The sequence below is a fragment of the Panthera pardus genome, unplaced genomic scaffold, assembly GCF_024362965.1.
Source record: "Panthera pardus isolate Hobbes unplaced genomic scaffold, ASM2436296v1 HiC_scaffold_5, whole genome shotgun sequence".
Classification (NCBI taxonomy): domain Eukaryota; kingdom Metazoa; phylum Chordata; class Mammalia; order Carnivora; family Felidae; genus Panthera; species Panthera pardus.
The window spans coordinates 4,542,512-4,570,387 of NW_026526980.1; the positions used below are offsets into that span (position 1 = coordinate 4,542,512).

At 52.4% G+C, this 27,876-nt stretch overlaps 2 protein-coding genes and 2 long non-coding RNA genes across 7 annotated transcripts in view; 1 reads left to right on the forward strand and 3 right to left on the reverse strand.

Annotated features, from left to right (window-relative positions):
• Positions 1–563: 563 nt before the first annotated feature.
• Positions 564–27,654, forward strand: NUBP1 (NUBP iron-sulfur cluster assembly factor 1, cytosolic). Of its 4 annotated transcripts, none has more exons than XR_002085597.2 (13): positions 564–740; positions 6,483–6,694; positions 6,773–6,877; positions 8,606–8,739; positions 15,486–15,554; positions 18,100–18,132; positions 19,161–19,251; positions 19,870–20,024; positions 22,607–22,717; positions 22,993–23,095; positions 25,322–25,404; positions 26,357–26,452; positions 27,000–27,654. XR_002085597.2 is itself a non-coding variant. In XM_019468569.2 (12 exons), coding segments are annotated over exons 2-12 (918 nt in total). In that variant the 5' UTR covers positions 568–740; positions 6,483–6,675; the 3' UTR covers positions 27,002–27,654. The 4 variants fall into 4 exon arrangements, 2 of the variants coding, with proteins under 2 accessions (XP_019324114.2, XP_019324113.2); XR_002085596.2 differs by having other exon boundaries at positions 26,357–26,440; XM_019468569.2 differs by lacking the exon at positions 25,322–25,404 and having other exon boundaries at positions 568–740.
• LOC109278314 (uncharacterized) lies at positions 11,346–12,918 on the reverse strand. The gene is made up of 2 exons (XR_002085599.2): positions 12,201–12,918; positions 11,346–11,795 (listed from the first exon to the last, which is right to left on the reverse strand). It is a non-coding gene; the product is annotated as an uncharacterized LOC109278314 (long non-coding RNA).
• Positions 19,058–26,834, reverse strand: LOC128774852 (uncharacterized). Its single transcript, XR_008419307.1, has 2 exons — positions 26,761–26,834; positions 19,058–20,680 (listed from the first exon to the last, which is right to left on the reverse strand). It is a non-coding gene; the product is annotated as an uncharacterized LOC128774852 (long non-coding RNA).
• The window catches only part of TVP23A (trans-golgi network vesicle protein 23 homolog A), a 28,826-nt gene continuing 27,826 nt past the window's right edge, over positions 26,877–27,876 (reverse strand). Inside the window, exon 8 of the mRNA XM_053894286.1 lies at positions 26,877–27,054. The gene's annotated coding sequence lies outside the window, so the exon portion shown is untranslated. The remainder of the gene's footprint in view (positions 27,055–27,876) is intronic.

Here is a 27,876-nt window from a genome sequence, read left to right on the forward strand (position 1 = left end):
CAGCAAACGGAGGCTGCAGATAGGAAGGCACTTGGCCAGTGTTATTCACCTCATAAGATTTGTAGTCAGGAGCGGCACCTGGGTGGTTCAGTTGGTTAAGCTTCCGACTTCGGCTCCTGCCATGATCTCACGGTTTGTGAATTTGAGACTCGCGTTGGGCTCTGTGCTGACCGCTCACAGCCCAGAGCCTGGAGCCCGCTTTGGATTCTGTCTTTCTCGGTCTCTTCCTCTCCCCCAGTCCTGCTCACTCTCTCCCTCAAAAATAAACAACAACAACAAAAGAATTGGAGTCAGGATTTTTCCTCCCCTTACCAACAAGGGGCTCCTAAAACCCTAGCAATTTCCAAAGAGAGCGATTAAGGTGTCTCTTGTTATGTTAACGAAGTGATCTCGGACCTCCAGGGGTGGAAGGGGCTGGTTGCCAGGGAACCAACTAAGCGTTTGCGGGGTTAGAACTTTCCATCCCTCCCCACCCAACCCTCCCAACACCTCCCGGGGGCTGGAATTTGAGCCAATCACCAACGGCCAATGATTTCATCTAGCATGCCTGTGTAATGGAGCCTCCATAACATCCGAAAGGACCGAGTGTGGAGAGTTTCCAGTTTGGTGAACTGGGGAGAGAGCCGTGCCTGGAGAGGACACAGACGCTCCTGCAGTCTCTCCCCGTAACCTCACCCCGTGCATTTCTCCCGTCTGGCTGTTTCTGAATTCTCTCCTATAAAAACAAAAACAGTAATCTGGTAAGTGACACGTTTTTTCTGAGCTCTGTGGGCCGTTCCAGCAAACTAATCGAATCCAAAGAGGGGGAGGTCCTGGAAAAGCTGATTGGTAGCTAGTCGGTCAGAAGACCGAGCAAGCTGGACTTTGGACAGGCGTCTGAGGTCCAAGGAGGTTGGGATCCCCACTCCACAGCCGGGCAGTCCAAAGCACAGGTGACAGCCTAGGCTTGCAACTGGCTTTTGGAGTCAGCGAAGGGGAGGGGTGCGGGTGGGGAGGCAGTCCGCGTCCTGCGGAACCAAATGCTATTTCCGGGTAAAGAGCCTCAATGGAGAAACTGAGTTCAATTGTTGGACCACCTGGCTGGCGCCCGCAGTGTTACCGGTTTGGGGAAACCGCAACCCCACATTGGAAACGGGGTTCAGCACCCCTTTACATGCCCGGGCCCTTGTTGCCCAGGACTCTAACTTAACGGGTGGTGGGGGGAGCAGGTCCTCGGCAGAGGAGCCCCCAGGTGATCATAGTATGTGGGTAGGTTGAGAAACACGACCTCCAGGAGGTATACACACGCGTGTCCCAGCCCTCCCAGTGCTCATTTGAGCCCTAACAACTTCAGAAGTATGAGACTTGGCTTTCAGAGCAGTTTTAGGCACACAGAACAATTTATCAGGAAGGTCAGAAAGTTCCCAAACGTTCCTTCTCTGCCTCCCCCACCCCAATTTCCCCTGTTATTAACACCTGGCATTGGTGTGGTCATTTGTTACAATGGGTGAACCATAATATTGATACGTTATTATTATCTAAAGTCTACAGTTTGAGTTAGAGCTCACACTAGGTGCTGTAAGGTTGTGAGATTTGACCCCTGCATCATGTCAAGTGCCCACTCTGATGGTGTCACACAGTAAGTTTCCCTGCCCTGAAAATCCCCTGTGCTCTGCGGGTTCGTCCCTCCCTCCCCAACCCCTGGCAATCACTGATCGTTCTGCTGTGTCTCTAGTTTTCCAAACTTATTTTTAAAAGCATTTAAAAATGTAGCTAATTAAATCTTTTGGCACTTGCTAAGTTTTCTACATTGAAAACGACAAAATTTCCAGCTTTCGCTTTGTTGTTTTCGTCCTCATTGCCATCTTCAATCAGGGGGACCGAAATAAAAATCTTAAATTTAAAATCTATCAAACTCCCCAAAGTAAGTAAATGTAAAGGAGATGTAAATATACTTTGAAACGCTGATTCTGGGAAGTTTGTAGCATTCACACCTCCCAAGTTACTAAAACAGAAAACTGGGCACAGGCTTCTGGAACACTCTGTGTTCAGGAAAGGAGAATGCCGTGGATTCCACAGGCCAGAAATGACTTCCGTGGGATGGTGTGGAAAGCTGAGACGTCACAGGACGGGGCAAGGGCCAGCAGGTAGGACATTCCTGTCAAAGGACCTGTGTGAGCCACAGAGTGATGGCTTGGGGTGCCCGGGGAAATGTCTCCTGGAGAGACATTTTAGATAGAGCTTGGCATGCACACTGGCACCCAGCGAGAAGTGGGGCCAGAGGAATAAACTTGGTCATGGAGGCCACTGAAAACCACATCCAGATTGGTGCTAGCCTGGGCCATAGGGAGCCATTGAAGGTGTCAGAGTAGCAGAGTAACCCAGTCTGAACTGTAAGGGGAAAGGACCATAAGACGTGTAGGAGAGAAACCCCGAGAAACCACAGAGATGATTCTGTGCCGGTCTGGGTTTCCTCTTCTTCCAGCACATGCGACTGACCACACTCCCCACACCTTTTTGGGTATGACCATGTGTTCGTTGGAACGGAAGGTATGCAAATAGAGGACACTTCTGGCTGGAAGCATTTCAGAAGCAGCGTGTACATCACGCTGTTTTTCTTTTTTTTTTTAATGTTTATTTTTGAGAGAGAGAGTGAGAGCGTGCGCGCTCAAGAGAGAACAGGTTGCTGGGAAGGGCAGGGAGAGGCAGAGACACAGAATCTGAGGCAGGCTCCAGGCTCTGAGCTGTCAGCACACAGCCCGACGTGGGGCTCGAACCCACAAACCGTCAGATCATGGCCTGAGCTGAAGGTGGACACTTGGCCGACTGAGCCACCCAGGCGCCCCCAAATCACACGATCTTTAGAGGCTTGTGTTCAGACAGTGTCGACAGGAGATGGTCGGGCCTCTGTCCTCGGTATTGTCGAGGAACTACAACCAACAGGTCTCTGCCAGTGAAGCTGTACAAGTAGCAGGAGCAAGAAATAAACTGTTGCCTTGAGCCTCTGCGGTCTGGAGGGTGTTCATTCTGGCAGCACAGCCTAGCGAGGCCTGCTAAGGCCCAGTAGGATGAGGTCTGGGAGGAAGGCAGCAAGGAGATATCACTGGTCTGTTGCTCCCCCAAACTTGACGGCTCAAAACAACCAGTGTTTATTTGGCTCATGAGTCTGTGGGTCGACTGGATGGTCCTTCTGGACTCCCACATCCGTGGTCACCTGTGGGTCTGGGTAGGTGGCTCTGTCCCACATCTTACGTTCACAGACCAGCCCAGACATGTTCTCCTGGCGATGGCAGAGGGGCAAGAAAGGGAAAACGGGCAAATGTCTGTTTTCTGTTAGGTCACGTTGGCTAACACATCACGTTGGCAAAGTAAGTCACATGCCTGAGCACAGAGTCCGGGAATAGAAGGCCCTGTTCACAGTGGGAGGGCACAGATGCACCGAGGGGGGAGGAACTGGGGCATTTGGGCAGGGAGGCCATCGCGTCACACACAGGTGTGTGCCATGGGACTTGATCCCTGATCGGACCTGAAGGGAGACCTCAAGAATGTTTCCAGCGATGGCCACCAGTCTTGACCGCCCTCTCTTTTATGCACCTGCCACTCTACCCATCAAGATGTGGCCTCTGTTTCTCTGCCCCTTGAACCTAGTCTGTCCTTGTCACTTGATGTGACCAGCACAGTGTGGGAAAGTGCCCCTGCACCTGTTTGCAGACTTGTACAGCTGCTGTGGAAAGGCGCTGATGAGAGACCTTGTAGAGATACGGGGCGTGTGGAGGGAAATGGAGGCACACCTGAGAATCTTCTCCGTTCTCCTCTGAACGATGCCGCACGAGTGAGCCCAGATAAAAACGGAAGACTCGTGAGAAATAAACCATTGTTTTAACCACTACATATATTTGGGGTGACTCTTTACACAGCAGTGGATGACTGATACAAGGGAGATGGTGAGAAGAAAGCAAGGCTGATGCTCAGATTTTGGACTCAAGTTCATAGGGCAGTGGTGGGACTGTTCTCTGAGATCAGAACTCCGGAAGGAGGAACTAGTTTGGGGGAAAAAGTTGTGGATGGAAGTTGGTTACAGCTGAGGGACACCCATGGAGTAAAATCCATCAGGTGTTGACTGGGAGACATGTGTCTGAACTTAGGGAGAAATGAGCTGGAGACTGGAGAATGTTTCCTCTGGATAGTGGAGGATGCCATCAACATAAAGCTGGTCATCCTGGGAGGATGCGGACAGTGTGACCGGAATTGGGCCAAGAACTGAGTGTTGAGGTGTACTCGTCTTCAGAAGTGGTTCTCAAGCTTTAGCGAATATAATTACTACCTAGTGAGTGGGTAAAGATGAGGAGTCCCTGGCCCAGCCCTTGAAGTTTTTGATTGAGGAGGTCAGGATGGGCCTGGGAATCTGCTTTGCAGCCTAGTTGCTGCCCATCTGCTCCCCCTCCCACAGATGGAAAATTCCATCCCAGGTGAGACAGGAGTTTGGGGAGAGGAGGAGAGACCTAGAGCAAAGCTGAGAGGTTTATTTGATTTTACTTAAAGAAAAGAGTTTAGTTGGAGCACGAGAGGGAGGGAGGAAGAGAGAGAAAGAGAGAGAGAGAGTCCCAAGCAGGCTTCGTGCTGGGCGCAGAGCCTGATGCCAGGCTCTATCTCACGAACCATGAAATAATGACCCGAGCCACAATCAAGAGTCGGACGCTCAGCCAACTGAGCCACCCAGACGCCCCAATTTCACTTTTTAGTGTGGAAGGAGATCGTTTCTATAGCCTGGTGGTGAGGAATGAGTAGCGAGACAGGGGTTGAAGAACAGAAGATCTTTCTTCGCTGCCACCGAGCAGACTCGCTGTGTGGGCGGGCCCCTGGGTCACGAGAGACAGAAGAGAGCTATGAAGCAGTAGGGCTGCTGGAAAGAGCTGGGAGGAATACGCTGGAAATATCTTGGGGGACATCAGTAAGGAAGATCTGAAGTGGGGGGCTGGCCTCAGCCCTCTGCTGTGTGGCCGAGGGGAAAAGGGCCTGTGGTCACAAGAGTCAAGTGAGGCCTGCTGGCTGGGAGGCCCAGGGCCAAGTCCCTTCGCTTCTCTGAGTCTCACAAAGAGGAATCTGCCTCCTGGGTCCCAACGTGTGGCCTAGTGGTCGAGAGCCCAGGCCCTACTCTGTTGGAAGCCTGGCTGTGCAGCCTCCTGCCCTAAGACCTCGGGCAAGTCCCTCTCTCTGACCTTGTCTTATCTGCAAACTGGAGATCCCAACAGTCCCTGCCTAAGAGGTCAGAATTCCTCTCTGGGCTTGTTCACACTGTTCATTCCGTCTGAGACCCCACTTGTCAATGCCACCGCCCTGTCCTAATCTATGTATCCTGCTCAGCTTTAAGGAATTCCTCCCTGACTCTTCCCCGTTTGTGTTCTGCCATAGCATTTATAATTCTGTAATTCCCTGCTTTATTATCTGCTGTCCCAACCAGACGGGCACCAGAGCGACAGGAATCAGGGCACTTTGGTGGCACCAGCACCTCGCACGGAGTCACCTGGCATATGTTACGGATGACCTTGCAGGCTCTGGAGCTGGGAGGCCGAGGTTCATCCCTCTGGCTTCCTCGCCATGAACTGTGTGACCTCAGGAAAAGTAAACTATTTTGACCGTGAGCTTTTCTCCTCCAAAGGCACAATTTTGGAACACAGGTATAACGGATTTAGGCAATAACAATGCTAAAACCAGAGTGGCACGTTGATGAGCAGGCTAGTCACATGCTCTGAATGAATCACCTCCCAATCTTTATTCATTACAAATGGAAAAGGATACCGTTCTCCGGAGTAACAGCCGTTTCCCCAGGTGACCAAGCCCTCACATTCCCACTGGGAATTCAGGGCATCGAGCTGTGATACAACAATAAAGCACATTACTCAAGTATGTTCTGCCGAAAACTTCTAACCTGAATCTAATCATAAGGGCAGGGGATCAGACAAATCAAGATAATGGGGTATTCTATAAGGCAATTGGCCTGGACTATCCAAATTTATCAATGTCCTGAAAGACAAAACAAGGGCAACATGGGAAGGAGGAAGGCTGTTCTCTATTTGAAAAGACTAATGGGGCACCTGGGTGGCTTAGTCTGTTGTCTGACTCGTGATTTCGGCTCCGATCACGCTCTCACAGCTAGTGAGTTCCAGCCCCCGATTGGGCTCAGTGAGGAGCCTACTTGGGATGCCCCCCACCCCGCTCTCCGTTTCATGTGTACCTGGGGGGGCTCGCTCTTATAAATTCAAACACTTTTTAATTTAAAAAAATGAAAACAATTTAAAAGAGGCTAAAGAGAGAACAAAAGGAAGATAGGACCTTTGATTGGATCCAGGATGGGGATGTGGAGGGCAAGTTTTATCTGGGACCACGGATTAAATGGCTCTTAAATTTGAATATAAAGTGTATGTTAGCTAACAATTTTGCATCAGTATTTCTTGGGTATGAAATGGCATTGAGATCACGTAGGATAATGCCTTTGTTCCCAGGAGATAGGTGCTGAAGAATTCCCAAAGGATCTCTGCAGCTCAGAACTCGCAGCGGCTCAGACAAGATCTGCGCATGCACGCAGCCCTCTTGCTGAGACTTATTTCGCGCGGCTGGAGTCAGATTGGGCTCCAAGGGGCGGAAATACGTAAGGGCGGCTTCCGGTGACCCGCGCAGACGTCGAAGACAGCCGGAATGGAGGAGGTGCCTCAGGGTGAGCGCGCGGAGGGGGCATGGATAGGGGGGCTGGAGGGACAGGAACCCCTCTAACTGTGACCTTGTCCCCGTGCAGGCTGTCCCGGGACCGGCAGCGCCCAGGCGGGCCGAGGGGCCTCATGTCAGGGGTGCCCCAACCAGCGGCTCTGTGCCTCCGGAGCCGGCGCCGCTCCGGACCCAGGTGAGGAAGGGGCGAGACCTGAGCCGGAAGTGAAGGGCGCCAGCCGGGAAGAGGTGGGGCGTGCGGGGACAGCTGATGGTTGATGGTGATGAGGGACGGCCCAAAGGTTGAGTGACAGAGGCGGGACCAGGATGCCTGTTAGGAGGGGTGGTCCCAGAGGAGGCGGGGCGTGGAAAAGTCAGGGTTGGGGCGGGGCCTTCAGTCATGGAAGAGTAAAGGGAAGTAGCGGCTGGGGCGGAGCCTGAAGGATCAGTGAGCGGAGTCCGGGCGAAGTGTGGGCGGGGCCGGAGGTTTGAGTGACAGTGACCGGCAGTGGTCGGAGGAGGCCTGCAGCACGAGGAGTAGGGTATAGACTTTGAACTTGGGGGGTGGGGGAGGCGGGGCTCGGGCTCATTCTTTGGACATCATCGTCTTCCTTTGAAAAAAGAGCAATTCTCGCGTTCATTTAACAGAAATATGCATCCATCACCTCCTGGGCACAATGGTCTGTGTTGGGGGTACTGTGAATGAGACAGACGGGGTCACTGCCCCAGTGGATGTTAGTTTAACAGGCGAGACCCACAATAAGCAACCAAGCAAATAACTCATCACAGCAATCAGTACGAAGGATAAATGGGAGGGTGGGGGAAGACTCCGGGGACTTACAGAAAGATCTTAAAAAGCAGGAGGCTGGGAGAATTTTGAAGGTGTTCAAAGAGACTTGGGTTTGGTTCTTGGGTCCCACAAACAGTATGACCTTGAGCGAGGGTCTTAACTTCTCTGGGCCTCCATTTTCTCCTCAAAAACAGGCAAGGGGCACCTGGCTGCCTCACTAGAGCCTGCGACTGTCCATCGCAAGGTCATGAGTTCAAGCCCCACGTTGGGCTTGGAGCCTACTTTTTATTTATTTATTTTTTATTTTTTTATTTTTCTTTTAACGTTTATTTATTTTTGAGACAGAGACAGAGCATGAACAGGGGAGGGGCAGAGAGAGAGGGAGACACAGAATCTGAAACAGGCTCCAGGCTCTGAGCGGTCAGCACAGAGCCCGACGCGGGCCTCGAACTCACGGACCGTGAGATCATGACCTGAGCCAAAGTCGGACGCTTAACCGACTGAGCCACCCAGGCGCCCCAGGAGCCTACTTTTTAAATAAGTGTGTGTAGGGGCAGTAGTTCTCTCATGGGGGTATTTTAAGGATTTGCAGGAAGGTGAAACATTGAATGTGTAGTAAATGTGTATGTGATCGTCATCCGTGGTCATCCTAAGTGCCTGCTGTTTGTAAGAGTTTCTTTGCCTTGGCACCACTGAACTTTGGATCTGGATCATTCTTTGGGGGGTGGGGGACCGTCCTGCCCGTTATTAGACATGTCACAGCATCGTGGCCTCTACGCACTACATGTCAATAGCACCCCTTCCTTGTGACAACCAAAAATGTTCCCAGGCAGATTTTGTCCCCGGTTGGGACGTGTTAATGTGGGTGACGCTCTTCTAGAGCTGGGAATGTAGCAGTGGATGCTGCAGTCTCTGTCCTCCTGGAGCTGATGTTCTAGAAAGAGGACACAGACCGGTCAACCGATAAACGAGAAGATTTCAGATGCGCTAATTGCCTTATTTTCTTGGCATTCCTTATTATCGCCGTTAGCTAGGTTGTATTTCGCCCACGATCCCTTGAAAGAGCCCCAAGGATTTAGCTCTCGCAAGTCCATTTGGTCAGAGGCTTCATCACCTGATTTGCTTTCTTTGCAGCCATAGAAGAAATCAAAGAAAAATTGAAGACCGTGAAACACAAAATCTTGGTGTTATCCGGGAAAGGTGGTGTTGGAAAAAGCACATTCAGTGCCCACCTTGCCCACGGCCTAGCAGAGGATGAAAACACACAGGTGGGACCTTGGGCAAAACTGGGAGAGACTCCTGTGTGAGGGTTCCTGAGGGTTTGTAGAGAACGGTTTCCTTAGACTAAGTTGGATTGGCTTCCTTGGAATCTAGATCCTTGCAGAGAGAAGGAGGAAAGCATAGCTGTTAAACAGTGAAATGAAATATTTTGTTAGATTCTCCAGCTATGAAAATGGATAGCAGGTGGACATTTAATCTCTTGGTGTGCTGATGATTTTGTCAAGTTCAGACTTATTTCTCTTTATTAGCCCCTTTCTGCCTGTTTCTAGGCCAGGAGTCTACAAACTATAGCCCAAGGGCAAATACAGCCCCTCTCTTTTTATGGCCTGTGAGCTGGAATGGTGTTTACATTTAAAAACGGTTGCTTTTATTTATTTATTTTTTTTTTTAATTTTTTTTTTTTCAACGTTTTTTTTATTTATTTTTGGGACAGAGAAAGACAGAGCATGAACGGGGGAGGGGCAGAGAGAGAGGGAGACACAGAATCGGAAACAGGCTCCAGGCTCCGAGCCATCAGCCCAGAGCCTGACGCGGGGCTCGAACTCACAGACCGCGAGATCGTGACCTGGCTGAAGTCGGACGCTTAACCGACTGCGCCACCCAGGCGCCCCAAAAACGGTTGCTTTTAAAGCGGTAAATAGCATCCTTGATTTTGCCCAGAAAGCCTAAAATGCAGTTTATCCTTGAACAGCAGGGGTTTGAACTGCATGTTTCCACTTACATGTGGGTTTTTTATGGTGCCATAAATGTATTTTCTCTTCCTCATGAGTTTTTTAGTAACCTTTTTTTCTCTAGCTTACTGTAGTGTAAGAATATAGTTACAATGTAACACAAAAGTAAGTGCTAATTGACTATTAATGTGTAAGGCTTCCGGTCAGCAGTAGGCTATTGGTAGTTAAAATTGGGGGGAGTCAAAGGTTCTGTATGGATTTTCGACTGCACACGGGTTGTGTTGCTCAAAGGTCAACTGTATTTTCTATTTGGCCCTTGAGGAAGAAAACGTCTGCCAACCCCTGAACTGGGCCACTCACTCCTGGCCAAGTGTACACATGGGCGTGAAAACTCCCAGCTGCCTGGGCCTGCTCTCTGGATTTCAGCCTTAATGAAAGGTGTGATGTGGTGAGGAAGAGGGGGGAAAAATGTTTTTACCACAAAGTTCAAACGGAAATTTACAGTCCCTGCGATTTTTAAAAATACGTTGGATTATTCATGGGAGTCGAGATAATTTTGCATTGACCTTAGAAAAATGACTCTCCTATTCACTTTGGTTGCCACTTTATGCCTAATAAAACCATGGATACTGTGGTTTATGATTTGTGTGTGTGTGTGTGTGTGTGTGTGTGTGTGTTTTAACACAGAACACATTCTGTGTTTTTGGTTTTTTCTAGAATGAAATTTTGTTTAAAATTCCAATAAATACTTAACACATCAGAGTTACTAGAATAGCCTGGGTGTCTCTTAGACTCCAAGTCTCTGGTAGGTTGACCCCGAAACGACAGCCCTCGCCGAAGGCTTGTGGCTCGCCTGGCCCTGTGCGTGCTGTGGGTCAGAGAGCCTGCTGTTCTCTGGACGTGAATTGGCAACTAACTGCACTCTGGTGCATCAGGATACTCTTCAGGGCCTACGTGGAAAAACAGTTGTATTTTGTTCGTGTTGAAAGCCATTTCTTCTGTCCGTTCTTCCCGTGGTCTTTGTGCCTCCTTTCGTACATGGACTTATCTTTGGGTATTAGTTTTCTCTTTGTGCGTTTTGAATATGGAGTTATTTTTTTATATACGAGGGCTGAGTTTCAGTTCAGATTTCTTTTCCAACTCTGATAAATGGCCCTCCACTTTTTGACTTTAAAAAAAAATTAAAAAGTGCCAGAAGGGAATGTAGAAGTCAATTAATTTAATATCGAAGTTTCAAAACTGCCATGTGTTTATTTTTAAATTCTGAAAGCTGGGTGAATTTCAGCGTTTTATCCTTGTAGGAGATAAACCATTCTACGTTAGTGTGAAATAACCACCGTAAGATCTTAACAGAAGGCTTCATTTCTGCAAAAAAGCCAGCTACAGTGGGTAGGAGATCAAGCCTACCATTTTGACATGCCCTCAGTATACACGGGGGCCACTGAGACACCTCACCAGTATCCAGGGACTCTAGGAATACATTTTTCAAATCACTGGATTAAGGAGTTAGAGTTTGCGGGGCGCCTGGGTGGCTCAGTCCGGTGAGCAGCCGACTTCAGCTCAGGTCATGATGTCACAGCTTGGGAGTTCAAGACCCACGTTGGGCTCTGTGCTGGCAGCTCAGAGTCTGCTTCGGATGCTGTGTCTCCCTCTCTCTCTGCCCTTAACTCACTTGCATTCTGTCTCTGTCTCTCTCAAAGGTAAGTAAACATTAAAAAACAACAAAAAAAAAAGAAATTAGAGTTTGCTCCAGGGGTTGGCAAACTTTTGTGTAAAGAACATTTTACACAAGATGTGAATATTTTAGGTTTCACAGGCCATAGGAAGGCCTACAAAGACTAAATCGTTTCTGTAGCGAGTATTTAGTCCTGCCCTTAAACATAAGTGCAGCCATAGACAATCTGTAAAGAAACAAACATGGCCATGTTCTAATACAATTTTATTGTCACTGGTACTTGAATTTTATAGCATGAAACTGTGTAATTTCTTCCCCCTCTCCACCCTTCTAAAAACGTAATAACCGTTCTTACTTTGTGGGCTGTACAGAAACAGGTAACGGGCTGGGTTTGGCGCCCAGATTGTAGTTTACTGGCCCCCAGTTTGGTTTGTAGCACCAGAAGCACCGGTGCTGGCAGGGGAAGTGCCTCTTTGGAGGAAGGCTGAACCCTTGGGGGAGGCCACAGGCCGGGAGTGAAGCGGCTGGGCTGGGTCATCTGAAACGCTCGGTGTTCTCTGACTCACCCAGGCTCTGAATTCTCCCTTCTTCCTTCTTCCTGTTCTGATCGTTTGCTGGTGCTGGAGCTGTGTCTGCCGGCCTCCAGTGGCTGAGGTGGGCTTCTCTGGAATTTGGCGTCCACCCTCCAAGATGTGCTCTAGGGATTTGGGACATAGGAGAGAGAACTTGGAGGGACCCCTGGGCTTGGAGAAGGCGGCCTCTGGACTCTGGCAGGGACTGAGGGAAATGTGCGTGGCAGGCAGTCTGGTGGGGTTCCTCCAGGGAAGGGAGCCACAGACGAGGCTGAGCCAGACCAGGGAGGCTTTGAATGACCTGGTAAGACATTTGGCGAGCAAAGAGGTAGGATTTGAGCGTTGTGTTAAGAGCATTGCACTGAAGTCGGCCAAGCATGTGACTGAGTATCATTAGAGGGGACAGGAAGCCAGGCGGGAGGCGGTGTTTGCGGCTGCTCCTGGAGGACCCGGAGTAGGGCAGTGGGTGGAACAGTGACCAGGGAACAAATGAAGGGAGAGCCCAGGAGACTGAAGAAGCAGGGCCTTACCGCTTTTGGAGAAAGGGCAGAATCGAAGCTCCAGGGTGGGGGGTGCTGTAGAGTGTGGTGGGCAGGAATACCGGCTCTGGAGTCAGACTGCCTGGGTTCCCATCACAGCTTCATCCATACCACGTCTGTGACCTCGGGCAGGCTCCCAGGCTCTCTGCCTCCCTTTTCTCTGTAAAATGAGCGTCAGTACCAAAGGAAGTAATGGCTGTAAATGTAAAGGGCTCAGTATGGTGCCTGATGGCGTGGGAAGTGCTCAGTAAATTCTGTGACGGCCATCCTTACTGCTTCATCCACTAACTGGAACAGGAGGGGGAGGTGGTGACGATTTCGACTTTAGCCTACCCCAAGCACCGTGCTGAGGACGTTCGAAATCTACTTGTTGACTTATTCTTCTGTCAGTCCCTTGCCCTTTGAGGATCGCATTTACATTGGCCAGTTGGTCAGCCAAAAACTGTGATGGTTTCCCTGAGAGAATATCCACATTAACCAGAATGCTCTCTGCTTTTAGAAGCGGTCAGGCGTATTCTTAAACGGCTCTCCGAAGATGGGCTTTAACCAGGCCAGAGGCAAGTAACCGCTTGGAAGGAGACTGTCGTTCACACACAACGATGCTTCCACGTAGCTACGTTCTGAAGTAGTTGTCTGGGCTCCACAACTGAGCGGAAACACACCATCCAGTGTGGAAATAGGGCTGATAGGCTGGATTTCTTGATGCACTGGTGGCTTACAAAAAAAAAAAAAAAAAAAAAAAAAAAGTCTGCACTTAGGAAAGTGTATTTCCCCATAGATCCTTCTCATGACTGGGAACGTCACTGTCTCCAAAGGCTGGAGGCTGTTGACGGACGGACTGTAGACTCTGCATCTCTTGTGTTGATGAATCTCAAATAGCACATGTTCCTTCCTTCCCTAAATTCAGGGGGGCAGTTCTGGTCCCTTTTCTGTCCACTGTCTCGGGGAAGCGCATCCCTGACTCTCAGCAGGACTGTTCTGTGTTAGCCCTCAAGGCAGGCAGGTGTCCCAACAACTTGTTAGCGAAGGGTCTTGAGCCACGAGGGAACAGAACTAGGACGACCCACCCCCCCGCTCCCACGGATCACCGGCAGTCTGGGATTTTGTGAGTCGTGGTGAAGGGAGCAGAAGCTTCAAAAGTGACACCTCAGCTGGGAGACCACAAAAGCTCACACACTGTCTTTCCACGGCAGAGTCACCGACTCCCACAAGGGACCAAGTGGTCATCTTGCTTTGTGATCCGAAAGGGGATTATAGCCTTCGCGGGCGCTCTCTGGGGGCTTCTGGACTGAATAAGGCATGTGTCCGGGGCTTGTAGACTTGAGAGCTTGGACGGGGTCCGATGGTCTCCTGAACATTGGCTTCTGGGATCAGGAGCTATGACGGTTGGGGTGGAGAGAACAGTCCACACGGGTGACTGGATGGAATGCCATCAGGGCTACAGCTTACCTCCCATCACCTTTTTTTTTTTTTAATTTAATTTTATTTTTTTAAGGTTTATTTTTGTGAGAAAGAGAGAGGGAGACAGAGTATGAGCAGGGGAGGAGCAGGGAGAAGAGGGAGACACAGAATTCGAAGCAGGCTCCAGGCTCTGTGCTGTCAGCACAGACCCCAATACCAGGCTCGAACTCATGAACTGTGAGATCATGACCTCATCGGAAGTCAGATGCTTAACCGACTGAGTCACCCAGGTGTCCCCATCACCTTTTCTTAAGGGGAAGTTTGGGATCCTGATGGTACCCTGTTCCCCCAGTCTCTGGCTGGGAGATGGTTGTGGCAAAGCCTGCTTGTTTCATCAGGCTTCTAGAACCTTCCACAGAGGCCCCAGTAAGCTTTACTCAGGCACGTTTGTCTCTACTAGGGTTCTCTGGCTTGAGCAGAAAGGGAGTTAGTTGGATCGGTTCTGGGTTAGTGACAGGTTCAAAAGGAAGTGTGAAGGGGACAGGATACATGGCCGCCCAGAGGTCTGGATAGCAGAGACATGTCAGTCTTTTTGGACACCACCAGGGAAGAGAATGCATGGGATGTGTTTCTTGCACTCCTGCATCTTTGCACTCAGGATTTGCCCCCTTGGTTGTGGGGAGCCTGGTTCCTCTAAACTGACAAAATCGTTCCCCCAAGGAAGGGTGCAGAGACTGAGTGACTAGAAACCGAGAGTGCGAGGAAAGCCTGTTAGGATTGCAGTGATGGTGTGATTTCCTGAGTCGTGAGGCCCTGAGGTAAAAGGTCTAGATCATTAACACCCACCAGCCTCGAGTGCCAGTGTGAAGGGAAGGAAACCGGGTCCTCAGCTTGAGAATCGTTGGGCTGCGTTCTCCAGGTGGCCCAGCAGGGGGCGGGGGAGCCAAGAGGCTGATCTGATCATGAATCGGTTCCCGATCCAGGGTGAGCAGAGTGAGGAAGTGGAGGCTGGGGTCTGCTGGGAGCAGCGAAGAGGAAGCAACAAGCGGATTTGGAGCAAGTTCAAAAGTTACCCGGAGGTGCTGCACTCTGGATGGTTGACGTCGAAGTCTTGAGAGGAATACCAGCCCTCCTGCTCTTCAGAGGGTTCCTGAAGGCGTCTCCCAGCCTGTCCTGTGTCACGCGGAGAAGCTGGGGCATTTGGGGTGGGAGGAGTCCTCCCAGCCTTCACACAGCTTCCCTCGACTTCCTTCTTACCTTCAGTTTCCTGTTAGGCGTTAAGGGGAAGCCATCACTAACTTTCACGATCACAGTGCAGTGCAGCTTGGTCAGAGGTCAGCGAGAGCCTCCACTCTGGCCCTCCTCTCCGGGCCCCACGGGGTCACGGAAGGGGGCCCGGTGTTGGAGTCGGGAGACCTTGGTTTACGTCCCAGCTCTTCTTGCTTATTGAACAAGTCAGTGGGCCTCTCTGAACCTCAGTTTCGTTTTCTGTAAAGCAGGGATAATGATACCCACCTCCCCTTCGGGCACACGGTCAAGGCCGAGTGAACAGTGAGCGGTGGCTGCACCCGAATCTTTGACCAGACATTGGGTTGTTAGATCACCCTGGAGTTGGGCCAGACCGGGGGGTGGGTGCTGAAATCATTGGCGTTGATGGACTGTGCCACGTTCTCTTTAGGAGTTCTCGACGGTGTCTCCGCCGCCTGGAAGCTGCATGCCGTAACTCCCCTGAGATTCCGTTTGGTCCACATCTGACTTAGTTTCTATCTTCTGCGCTTCCTCTTTTCCTCAAGCCCCGTTTCTTTCCCAGTAGTGCACATCTGGAGGACTGCACACTCAGTCGCATCATTGCTCTGGTCTCTTCTTGTTTCCCAGGTCGCCCTTCTGGACATTGATATATGTGGGCCATCGATTCCCAAGATGATGGGATTGGAAGGAGAACAGGTGAGAACTGTCATGCACACCATAGCCAGTATCCTCACGGCAGATGGCTGGGCCGAGCGGCTGATCCCAGACGGAGCAGAGCCGTGTGTCCCCACCCGGCCATGCTGAAACCAGACAAACATTCACTGGTCCGTCTACGTGAACGACAGCTGTGAACGGTGGTGGGGTGGCATTGTATATAAAGTCCACCCACGCCCTTTGAGAAGTATTAGTTTCAATGCCTTCTTGGAGGGGAAGGGAAACACGAGTGAAATGCAGAAGTAGGACACAGAAACTTCACTCTGCCTGGGAAAGCTAGGCCGGTCTTTGCCAGGGGTCCATTCCCTTGGAAATAGGGGAATGTTTTTGCCCTCGTTGTCACCCCTAGGGAGCTGAGGCTGCAAGGCGGCCGAGTGACACGGAGGAGGGCCTCAGCCCTATAGCAGTTTGTACAGGTGCTGATCTCTCCCTCCTAGGTGGTAAGAAGCAGTCCCAGAAAGGGTCCCCCTTGAAGACAGTGCATTAAAGTGAGGCCAGAGAGCTAGGATGTTCCCAGGGTGTTAGATCGGCTCACTCTTCACATAACTGCTGGGCGCCGTGCGCGAGCTGGGGGAGAGTAGTCAACAAGGCAAATAAACGTCCAGCCCTGGTGGGAGGGGGGCAGCTGACAGATCAAAGATAATGAGAGCAGGGTAGGGGGGATGGGAGGAGCAAGGGGAACTGCTGCTTAGGAGGGTGTGGTCCAGGGCATCCTGCTGGGGAAGAGCCTCCTGGGCTGAGGGAGCCAGGTGCAGGAGCCCTGGAGCAGGAGTGTCACCAGCACAATGACTAGTGGCAGGGTGACAGGTAGGGGAGCTGGACAGTAGCCAGAGGCAGGCAGGCCAGGCCTATGGGCGCTACTCAGGGCTGGGATTTGCTGCTGAGGGCGCCTCGGGAAGGGGCATGACACCATCCAGGAGGGAGGAAGAGCTTAGGGGTCCAACACGTGTGCTCATGTGCCGTCAGTGACCAGCTTCTTCGCACACGCCCACAGCACGGCTCTGTGTTTACTTGTCACTTACGGGCACATAGCACTGAATGTACCAACAGGTGAGTATTTTATAGACCCTGAATTTTTTACGTGGTGAGATAAAATAGAAGTGATGCTGTTTTCTTCTCATACCCTGTTGGGGTTATTATGTTTTTTACCCCCTCTTTTAAGCCTGCCATCGTGGAGGATGAGTTTAAATAGGGAAGAAGGTTTGTTGTTTTGTTTGTTTGTTTTAATCTTTGTTTATTTTTGAGAGAGAGAGAGAGTGCAAGCGGGGGAGGGGCAGAGAGAGAGAGAGGGAGACACAGAATCCGAAGCAGTCTCTAGGATCTGAGTTGTTAGCACAGAGCCTGATGCGGGGCTCGAACCCATGAACCGTGAGATCATGACCTGAGCTGAAGTCGGATGCTCAACCTCTTGAGACCCCGGGCGCCCGTTTTTTTTTTTTTAAATGAAGACCTGGGTGATATAGGTGAAGGGGGACCAAGGACACACCTGTTGTGATGAGCAGAGTCGCAGATGGAATTGTAGAGTCGCTGTGGTGTATTCCTGAAACTAATGCAACGCGGCATGTTTGCTGGAATTAAAAAAAAGAAAAGCTAAAAAACCCTTAAAGCCAGTCACCAGAGACCACCTGGTATATGGTTGCAGGTCTGTGAAATGTCCAGAACAGGCACCTCTGTAGACACAAGGGTGGGTGGTGGTCATCTAGGATGGGGGGGAGGTGGAAGGATCGGGGACGACCGCTAAGGGGTGACGAAAATGTTCTGAAACTGACTGGTGGGGGGGGCCCAGCTCCCGCGAATATCCCGAAAGCCACTGAGCTGTTGGCTGTGGGAGACTGACGTGGCGTGGGAATGAGATCTCTGGAGAAGGTTTTAACAGTAGGGCGGCACAGCTGCTAAGACTGCCGTGTACTTGGAAGTCGAGTCAGGTCCAGCTTGACGAGGAAGAGGCAGGTCCAGCTTGACGAGGAAGAGGCGGGGCGGGGTGGAACGCCGGCTGTTAACGAACGTCTGCTGGAAAGAGAGTGTGAATCATGAAGTGGCCCCTGAGCTTCCTGTCGACACCTCTCCCCTGTCCGCGCCCCCCTCCCCCCCAGTTCTTGTGCCCACAGGCTGACACCCCGGCTGCCAACGGGCCAGGGTCTGTGTCGCTGCTTCACACTTGGCCTTTTACAGAGACGGCCTTGCTGCGCCACAGTCCCCTGCACATCCTCGACAACCCCCGCCTGGTTGCTGTCACACCTGTAAAATACCCCCGGCCCCAGGTTATATTTGAACCTGACTAGACATAACCAGCCAGGGTTTCAAAATAACCCAACTCAGGGAGGGTGGAGGGTTGAGAAATAGAGCTTCTATGACCCATGGCCTCTCCCCAGCTGTTCACTCTCTAGTAAGGATTTAGTGGTAGCATTTGAGAGGATGAATTGTTTTATGAAGTTGTTTTCTTAATGTGTAAATTGGTCTGTGTGAGAAGTGTGCCTAAGTGTGTCATTTCTTATAAATGCGTGTGTCCGTGTTCGTGTTTGTGCAGGTTCACCAGAGTGGCTCGGGCTGGTCTCCAGTGGTGAGTTGGTTTTGTTTTGTTTTTCAATGTTTATTTTTGAGAGAGAGAGTGCGCATAAGTCTTGGGGGCGGGGGGTGGGGAGGGAGACACGGATTCCAAAGCAGGCTCCAGGCTCTGAGCTGTCAGCACACAGCCCGATGCGGGGCTCGAACACACGAACCGTGAGGTCGTGACCTGAGCTGAAGTCAGAGGCTTAACTGACTGAGCCACGCAAGCACCCTATTATTTCTCTTTGCCTTGTTTTCAGGGTAGTGTGTCATGTGTACGTAACAGATGTGGGTTGGGCTGGCAACACTTTCCTCAACCCAACACTCAGTCAGCAGATACTTACTATGGAAGGACTGTTTTAGGTGCAGGGAATACAGTTAAGATCAGGGACTGGCAAACTGCTTCTCCCAAGGGTCAGATAGTAAATATTTGCAGTTCAGGGATGGTACGCTACCCGCTGTTGAAGTGTGAAGGTGATAATACGTGAATGAATGACCACGGTTGTATTCCAACAAAACTTGACGTACGAAAGCAGAAGGTGGGCCAGATTTGGCCTGGAAGCTAAGGTTTGCCAACCCAGGTGAGAGCAGTTAAAGGATGCTTCAACTGAGGTTAGGCTGCAGCACAGGGCCCCAGGGGACCTCTTTCAAGTCCGCCCCCCCCCCCCCATGGTAACCCTTCTCCTCCTGCTCAAAATGATTTGTGGGTTTAAAGAATGAATAGACCCAAGGCACCTGGGTGGCTATCGGTTAATGGCCTCACTTTTGGTTTCAGCTCAGGTCGTGAGCTCACGGTTTGTGAGGTCAGGCTCCGTGCTGACAATGCAGAGCCTACTTGGAATTCTCTCTCTCCCCGTCTCTCTCTCCGTCCGTCCCTCCCTCTCTCAAAATAAATAATAAACTGGCAAAAAATAATGACTAGACCCATAAGTCACGTGGTCATTTAGTTCCCCAAATGGTTTTTTCATTTTGAGCTCAGATAAATGACAAGGAAGTGCCTTGCCCTGTGGTTTTAAATGTTTCTTGTTTCATCCTGTTTAGTTCTTGGAAGACAACCTGGGGGTGATGTCCGTGGGTTTCTTGCTCAGCAGTCCTGACGATGCCGTTATCTGGAGGGGACCAAAGAAGAATGGTTTGCCACTCCACTTTTTCTCTTTGCTTACCATCTTCCAAGGGCAGCCTGGCCCGTCAGGATGGCAACTGTGATCTGCCGGGCTTTTGCACGGTATCATTTGTAAGCATCTCATGGCCTCTGTTGTTGCCTTCACTGGTTGAAGAGAGCCGAACAGAAATACCAGGGGCTGTTTGACAATTTTTAACATCTATGATGGGTTTTTTCTCCTTAAGACCTCTGTAACCCTGAAATTATTTTCACTGTGGTTTTATAGTAGCTTTTCTATGCCCAAGAAACGTGTGAGGTGACATCACAGCAAGGTGATTGGGCCGCTGAGGCTTAAGGTAACCATGCAAAAGTGTCTTTTAGGACAGGGCTCCTGAGCCCAGGCCCTCGTGACTTCTGGGGCCAAGAGAATTCTCTGTTAGGGGAGGGGTGGACTGTGTTCTGCCTTCTAGGGTGCCGGCACCCCGGCCTCTAGCTGCCAGATGCCAGTAGCACGCCCCACCCCAGCCGTAGGCAGACGCCCCTGACTTAGAGCACAGACCAAGTGTACGTGAAGATCCTGAACCTCCTCTAGAGAGTCGTGAGTACGGAAACGAGAAAGAGAAGGGGCCTCACTGGATCTCTCTCCAGGCATGATCAAGCAGTTCCTTCGGGACGTGGACTGGGGAGAGGTCGACTACCTCATCGTGGACACCCCGCCGGGCACGTCGGACGAACACCTCTCGGCCGTCCAGTACCTGTCCGCGGCACACGTCGATGGGGCGGTGATCATCACTACTCCTCAGGTGAGCGAGCGCCCGCGCAGAGAGGGCGCCACGCTGTGCCCTGTCGAACGGTTTCTTTCTCGTGCGGTCTCGAGCCCCTTTTCTTGAAGCAGCTCCCGCCAACACGTGCTCCGACCGCCCTCGGTTCGGATCTGCAGAAACTTGTGAAACGTTTTGTCTGTGGTCCAGGCGTTTGCTGTGTACAAAATGAGCATGCCGCAATTCCGTCCACAGATTAAACAGTAGCGGCTCGAAATTGCTTTGAAGTGTCCTTCACCAAGCCCGCAAGGCCACTGGTGCTGTTAGAATTCAGCCTGTCCCTCGTGGTCACCTCCCCCCCCCACTGTGCCCCCGCATCCGTCCCCCTGCAGTGCTTCTGTTCACGTCTCCGACAAACAGAGGAAGTCTGGTTTTCCGTACAGCCATCTTCGGGTATAGACAGGCTTCTGGATTAGCTGCTACAGCCCTTGCCCCTTCTTTAGCGACGCCCGGGTCCTCCTGTCCCAGTCGCACGCAGGCCGTGCTGGGCGCACGCTGAGGAGAGAGCAGTAGCGTCAGCCTGAGTGAGCCCAGCAGTGAACAAACACGGTCAGGTTTGCGATATGCTCTGTTCTTGTCATTGCTCTCACAGGGTCCCAAGAAATGAGTTACGCCTGTCACGGTACTCTCCTCCACTCCTAAGAAAGCACAAGAAAGTAGGTTTTTGTCTGTGAGGCAGTCAGTATCACCCCTTGTCAGACCTGGGCCGAGCACCCACTACGAACACGCCCCGGGCCAGGCGCCAGGGAGGGAAAAGGCCGGTCCTCCCTCAGGGCCTGTGCGGTTCACGGAGGAACGTGGGTGCCGGACGCAGTGCGTTCGTGGCGCTCCGACAAGCGGGGGTGACCACAGTGGGCCACGTAGGGGTGCCTGGGTCAGGGAGCGGACGACGCGACAGGCGTGAGAGAGGGCTCTGGTGCTGGTCAGGGGGCCTCTGGGGGGCGTGCAGAGAAGCAGATACGCCCCTCTGGTGGCTGCAGCGGAGGGAGCACCCGTCCCAGGGAGCGGCAGTGGAGGGAGGGTGGCTTTGTCCTTAGGCTGGTCGGGGCCACTCCAGGCCGGCCACACGATTGAGTGTGGTCCCAACAGGTTACCGCAAAGGAAAAGCATCTGTTCGGAATGCAGCGCCATGCCGTGGGATGTCGATAGTGGGGAGGCGTTAGGGGGGTGGGCACAGGGAGCATACAGGAACTCTTGGTGTTCAGTTTTGTTGTGAACTGGTTCAAAATCATCTGTTGAGAAACCACAGAAATCCACTTTGCATCAAGGTGGCTTCTTCAGGGCCGCCTGGGTGGCTCAGTCAGTTGAGCATCCGATTTCAGCTCAGGTTCATGAGTTTCAGTCCCACGTTGGGCTGTCGGCTCAGCCTGCTTTGGATCGTCCGTCCCCTTCTCTCTGCCCCTAGCCCACTCATGCTTGCTCTCTCAAAAATGAAGAGACGTTAAAAAAAAAAAAAAAAAAAAGGCTAAGGCAACTTGACTGTGAAAGAGAGCACAGACTGCCCCTTGGGCTCAACAAGAGAGGCACAGCAAGAGCAGAGGCTGGCCCTTCTCCGGGAAGCCATGGAAGGACGCTCCACATTTGTGTGCCCTTCCTCCAGAACCTCTCGGCAGAGTGTGACACGACAGCAGGCCCTCCTGGTTTCTCAGAGCCCTTCACAGCCACCGTTACAGGCAGCGGACCCTTTTGGGGGGCATTTTTGACACAGCGGCGCCACCAAGGAGAGAACGACAGAGGTGCAGGGAGATGCGGGGACTCTTACCAGCTGACCTTCTCCCTTAATGTCTTTGTGTCTCTCCCTCCGTGCCAGACAGACCGAGAACCAAAGGTGTGCTCAGGAGAGAGGGACGACTGGGAGCCTTGAGCCTCCGGGCACCCCCCACGTGGTAAAGCCACAGACGTGTCTGCAATAATGTGGCACCGGGGCGTGGAGAGGGTACTAAGCAAGGATTACACACAGTGCTCACGCTGTCAGACGAACTTTCAGAGCTCAGAAGTGAATTCAATCTCAATACGGGAATGTGCCTTAGTTTCTTGTCCATAAAGCTGTGTTCAAAAGTTGAGATCAGAGGTTAGCAAACCTTTTTTTTTTTTTTTTTTAAATGGCCAGATATAAATATTTTAGGCTTTATGTCTCCTACATCCTGTCACAGCTACTCCTTTGTACCACTGGAGGACAAAGGCAGCCTGGGATGAGATGTGAAGGAATGGGCGTGGCTGCGTCCAGAAGTTTCTAAAAACAGGCAGGCGGCCAGATGGGGCCCACTTTCCCCCGATCTAGACAATGGTGCACAGTCGTGTACTGCTGAGAAAACAACCCTGAGGTGTCGTAAAAGGTTATTATTCTGCACATTCATTGTACGTTTACCATTTGGCTGTTCAGGTTTATCCTTTCGGGGTTTGTGGGAGTCCATGCCCCGAACAGGGGTCACCACATGGTCGGGCCCAAATACTTATTAAACGTGAGGCTTTCTGGTGCCGAGTCCACTGCAGTGCCGCCCCTGCCCGCACACGGTCTGTCTTCACTTTGATCTTGAAATAAATGGTGTTTTGAACCTTGACAGGAGGTGTCCCTCCAGGACGTCCGCAAAGAAATCAGCTTCTGCCACAAGGTGAAGCTGCCCATCATCGGAGTGGTGGAGAACATGACTGTTTTCGTCTGCCCCAAGTGCAAGGTGGGAATGCGGTGGCCCGGGCCTGGCAGCCCAGGCCCTTCCTCGTAGTGGTGGAGGAGAGCCTGGGACACGGTTTCTGTGACACAGTTTCTGCTTTCCCCCTCATTTTGGGAAGTGGGATCATACACACACAAAATACTGCTGATTTAAGGAAAACTCTGCTGGGGTGGTTACTGTTTCATATTCAAACAGCCATTTTTTAAAGTTGCTTTAAAATGTCCAGTTTTAATTCTGAAAACAAAGTCCTAACTCTTCCCTTTTAACTTGCCTCCTAGAAAGAGTCTCAGATATTCCCACCAACGACGGGGGGTGCGGAGGTCTTGTGCCAGGACCTGAAGATCCCTCTCCTCGGAAAAGTGCCTCTGGACCCACACATAGGTGGGTGAGTCTGAGCGCCGATCTCAACTTTGTGTCACCAAGCGGGGTGTTCACACCCCGCACGGCCGCGACCGTGGACCGTGGGGCCACAGATGAAGGGCCCGCTCTCAGGTGCTCACCTCCAGGCGAGGGAAACCGTAGGCCCCCTGGGTGTGTAGTCAGAACGAGTAAACCTCTGGGTCACGAGGGGGCCGCGTGGGGCCTGGAACGTGGGTCACGACTGTCTGCAAGATGCCGGGAGGCCACGGGAGAGGAATTCACCCAAGGCGAGGGGGCCGGAGGGGGACTGGGCAGGGGTATGCTGGGCGGTCCCATCTCAGGAATTAGGTTCTGAGGTGAAAGTCCTGAACACAATTAGCCTGGAAAACCCCTTAGGAAGACTTTCTGCCTCTTGGGAGGTCCGGCACAGCACCGAGGGCCCTGTCTCTCAGCACTAGGTGAGGGTGTTGGTCTGCCTTCAGGGGCTATGTTGCATGAAAAAATGCCCCCTTTTTAAAAAGATTATTTTAATGTTCATTCTTGAGATACAGAGACAGAGCAAGAGCAGGGGAGGTTCAGAGAGAGAGGGAGACACAGAATCCGAAGCAGGCTCCAGGTTGCGAGCTATCAGCACAGAACCCGACGCGGGGCTCCAACTCACAGACTGCGAGATTGCGACCTGAGCTCAAGTGGGACACTTAACCCCCTTGAGCCACCATGTGCCCCACAAATGCCCCGTTTTTAATGCCAGAGTCCCGCGCATCCCCTCTAGACAACCCTGTGAGCGGCAGTGAGCCTGGAGGAGGGAATGGTGGACCCCATCCCCATTGTGTGTTCACTGTTGCTAAGTGGCATGGTGGGGAGGGCAGTCCACACCTTTTAAGTTATACCGGCCTCCACATTTGTTTCCCGGGGACCACAGAGTTGAACTTGGGTATGTCGGCTGTGCCGGGGACGTGCAGAAGCCGTGGGGTGGGAGCACGAGCAGAGGGGCCTGGGCCTGCAGGAAGCCAAGGGGCGAAGGCTGGAAGGCAGGCTGGAGCCCGGGTGTGGACAGCTTTGCAGCCAAGCTTGGCTGCTGGGCCTGCAGCAGTTGGGAAATGAGAATCAGACCCTGAGCCAGGGCACAGGGGCGACTGCTGAGAGGGAGACCTGCAGGTGGCTCTGCAGGGGAGTGGGGAGGAGGGTAGGACTTGCCCGGGGCTGGGCTTTGCCATGTAGAGGAAGGGACGTGCAGGAGAGGGAAGGGGACAGGACTTGATGGTTGGGGAGAAAGTTGGCTGAGGTCCCAGCCATCTAGGAGCTGGGGCCGATGGGCAGCCATGACTGACCATGGGAGACATGGGTGTGGGGAAGGCCAGGTTCCTCCTCCCGTGCTGCTTCTTCGAGGCAGGGGAGGCTTGAGGGTTGGCAGCAGGCTGGGGAGCTGTGTGGGCCATGCCCAGGCAGGCCAGATTGTTGGGGGGCTGGAGGGAGATGGGGCCGAAAGCACGGGGTGGAGGGTGAGTGTGGGGCTGCCCCAGGACTGCGTGCCTCTCTGGAACCCTGGGGCCCAGGAGAATATCCTGGGAGCCTTTGCTCCCCCTTGAGAAGCACTCTGCGCTTGGGGGCCCCCCAGGTACCACAGGAAATCCCAGCTGTTCTTTTAGGGAGGGGCACACACCCAGGGAGATTAACCACTGTGCGCCGACCAGGCATGGTGCTGAGTTCACCCTTTTCCCTCGGGTGGTCAGAGCACAGGTCTCCTGCTAAAGATCCCCAGCGGCAGCTGGAGCACAGGGGGGCTGCTGAGGGACAGGCTGGGCAGTGGCTCCGGGCGTACCCACTGCTGTGAGCCTGTACCCTAGCTGGAGGCCAGGTCCCTCAGATCCCTATGATAGGATGGGAGGGGCCCGGAAGAGCCTATCCAGGCTCGGGGAGCCCCAAGCCAGTGTGCAGGTCCCAGCCCCTGTGAGGGAGGGAGGCAGCTGCCGTCCTGCCTGACTCCGTCCACTAGTCACAAAGAAGCAAAGTTCTAGCACTTTACAAGAGCTGCTAGCAGAGGCCCTCGGGGGCGGCTGCGGCTCAGTCTGAAGCTAAGAGAATGAAGTGTCTTCTAGGAAGCAGTACCGTGTGACGTTACATGTCCCCGAGCCTCATTTGTCGTTGAAATCAGACCAGTGAGGAAGGGGGGTTAGCACGTTCGTACAGTGGAAAGGAGGACAAGGCGGTGAGGGCACTGTGACCCTCGTGAACTCTTTTGTCCAGCGGGAGCCAAGGTGGATGCCCGGACACAGACAGGAAGGGATGAAGCTTGCGCTCCAGCCTGGGTGGGAGCCCTGGGGCAGGAGGTAAGGCCACCTCACTGGCCCTGGGGTTCTCAGCCCCTGCCCGGCCTCAGAGTCCTGCTTCTCCCCACCACCGGCTGGAGGCTCCAAGTCCTGACAGCCACATCTGTAAGAGGGGGTGATAACAATGCCCCCCATCCCTGCCGGGGGGGCTGCTGCTGCTGCATCGATGTCCCCAGAGGACACCAGAAAGCCTCAGCAACAAGCTCTTCTGACAGGACTGTTCTTAGAGCACAGTCAGAGGAAAGGGGAGCCTTGAAAATGGGGAATGAACCAGGGTACCTTTGGAAGGGGAGGGCCTACTGGGGAAGGGAAGACTTGAGAACATCGTGGCCATCACGGGACTGTGCTGGGATTCCCCAGACCTAGTCTAGCTACCCCATTTCTGCCATGGTCCCAGGGTAGCCCGGGCTCATCTGGGCTCCACCTCTGCCAACCCCCTCTCCTCTTGGATCCTCCCTGCACCCCCCTGCCCCCAGCTCGGTTTCCCTGGCCCTGTGCCCAAGTACGAGGGGAAGTGAGAAAGGGATAGTTCAGCACTTGGCCTTGCCACGGCCCACCTAAGGTTGGGGAGCAGAACCACAGACCTGCTTCTCCAGCAGTGCTGGGTAGGCTGATGGGGTTCTGCCCAGGATAGGGGGAGAAGAAAAGAGCACCTGCCTGGCAGGGTCTCTGACCACTGCCAGAGGTCCCTGCACCGTGGCACCTGGATCCTAGGACCCCACTGTGTGTCCTTGGGAGGGTGCTGGGAAAGCCCAGCAGACAGGTGGCCGCTGCCGTGGAAAACGCACCCGGTGGAACCCACGTCTTGTACGCTGCTGTTCATTTTGTGTGTTTCTCAGCTTTGCTCTTGTCCGGTGAGGCTCAAGGCCTTCCTAAGCTCACACGACCAGAAAGAACCCCCAGTTCGTGTGGCCTCTGTCTTCACCGATGTTTTTTCATTTATCTCCTTAAGGTAAGAGTTGTGACAAAGGACAGTCTTTTTTGATTGATGCACCGGATTCCCCAGCTGCTTTAGCCTACAGAGGTATCATTCAAAGTACGTGTGCGTGCGAGTCCCGTGAACTCAAGAGGGCTGTGGGGCTGAGTGGGAGAAGATCCTGTCTAGGGTCATCTGTGGAGCATTAGGGTCACTGCCATGCAGCCTCGGGTGGGGACGGGAGGGCTAGTAGGGGCTGGGATGACCCTCAGCCCAGGAAGCCAGGCGTCTGTGAGAAACTGGTTAAAGGAAAAAAAACAAACCTGTGCCGACCTGACTACATTGGTGGGCGGCCATTGGAAGCCTGGATTTTAGGGGGGCTGGGAGCAGTCAGTTGTTAAAGCATATAGGCTCATGGCACACAGTAGAGTTCCTTTTACCTAGGAAGATGGTGTCCGGGGCCAATACCAGCATTCCCAGGATTCTTGATCTGTGGAATGAGCCGATGGGAGACTTCAGCCAGATAGGACCATGGATGAGCGCTTTTGAAGAGTTAGGGCAGCAGCAGAACAGGGCTGTTTTGGGAGTTAGGCCGTCTGGGGGTTCAGCCCTCAACAGCACAGGCACAGCTGCCGGAGACACTGCCTCATCGTCACTGCTTCTGTGTCTCGTGTTCCAGAAATCCAGGAGTTCTGTGGTCTCCATCAGCCAAAAGAAGAGCACCTCATCAGCTCCTGAAACACAAGAGAACATTCAAGACGCAAGCCGCACTTGCACTCCAGCCTGAGCAGCATGGGGACAAAGTGGGGTCACAGGCAGAAAGGGACCAGACTCTGGTATGGCATGAAGTCATTTTTTTAGAGATGCTTGAGTCATAGGATTTGTATACTTTTCAACACACATAAAGGCATTCTTTACAAACACGCCTCTTAAAAGTAAGAACCTCAAACCTCTCCCCCAAGGCCTGCTTCCAGGAAAGAGCCAACGGCTTATTGGTCAGGGAATTCTCTGCTGGAAGCTTGTGCAGTTACAGAACTTCTCCCTCAAGCCACTGCCGCCTCAGAAGATAAGCCTAAAAAAGAACCCCGGTGATGGATGTGTGGCTTCACTGCAAAACCCAGTCATGGCTTCAAGTAGCACAGTCCAAATGCTGCTTCAGAATGAGGGAAAAATTAGTCCCCAGAAGCCCTTGAAAAGCTCTTAAATCACCCATGGAAACAGAAGAGGTCATCTGTGTCTGTACCTAGTGCACACTATAGCCAGTAATTTACAGCATCCTGTAAGACAGCTTATAGGGTTTTTGGTTTGTTTTAATTACATAAAAGGAGACACCCGTGTAAATTCTAGAATTCTCTTCATTGCCAGGAGATGTGCAGGAATGGACACCGAGGGAAGAGTGAATTCCCGTTTCCCATCTCTCTCGGGGCGTGGGCAGACAGATGGGCAAATCCCTCGTTCTCTCCCTTTCTCTCATTTCCTGCCCCCTTCCTTCATGCCTGCACATATGGTTGATTTTGTATGTGTTCAGTGTGAGGAAAGGGCAGGGAGGAGGCCTG

What these genes read in the sequence shown, in the direction of transcription:
- NUBP1 (XM_019468568.2), top strand. An exon ending in CGGCGCCGCTCCGGACCCAG is followed by an intron (nt 6,878 to 8,605) that starts GTGAGGAAGGGG and finishes CTTTCTTTGCAG; the next exon opens with CCATAGAAGAAATCAAAGAA. An exon ending in TCGTCTGCCCCAAGTGCAAG is followed by an intron (nt 22,718 to 22,992) that starts GTGGGAATGCGG and finishes CTTGCCTCCTAG; the next exon opens with AAAGAGTCTCAGATATTCCC.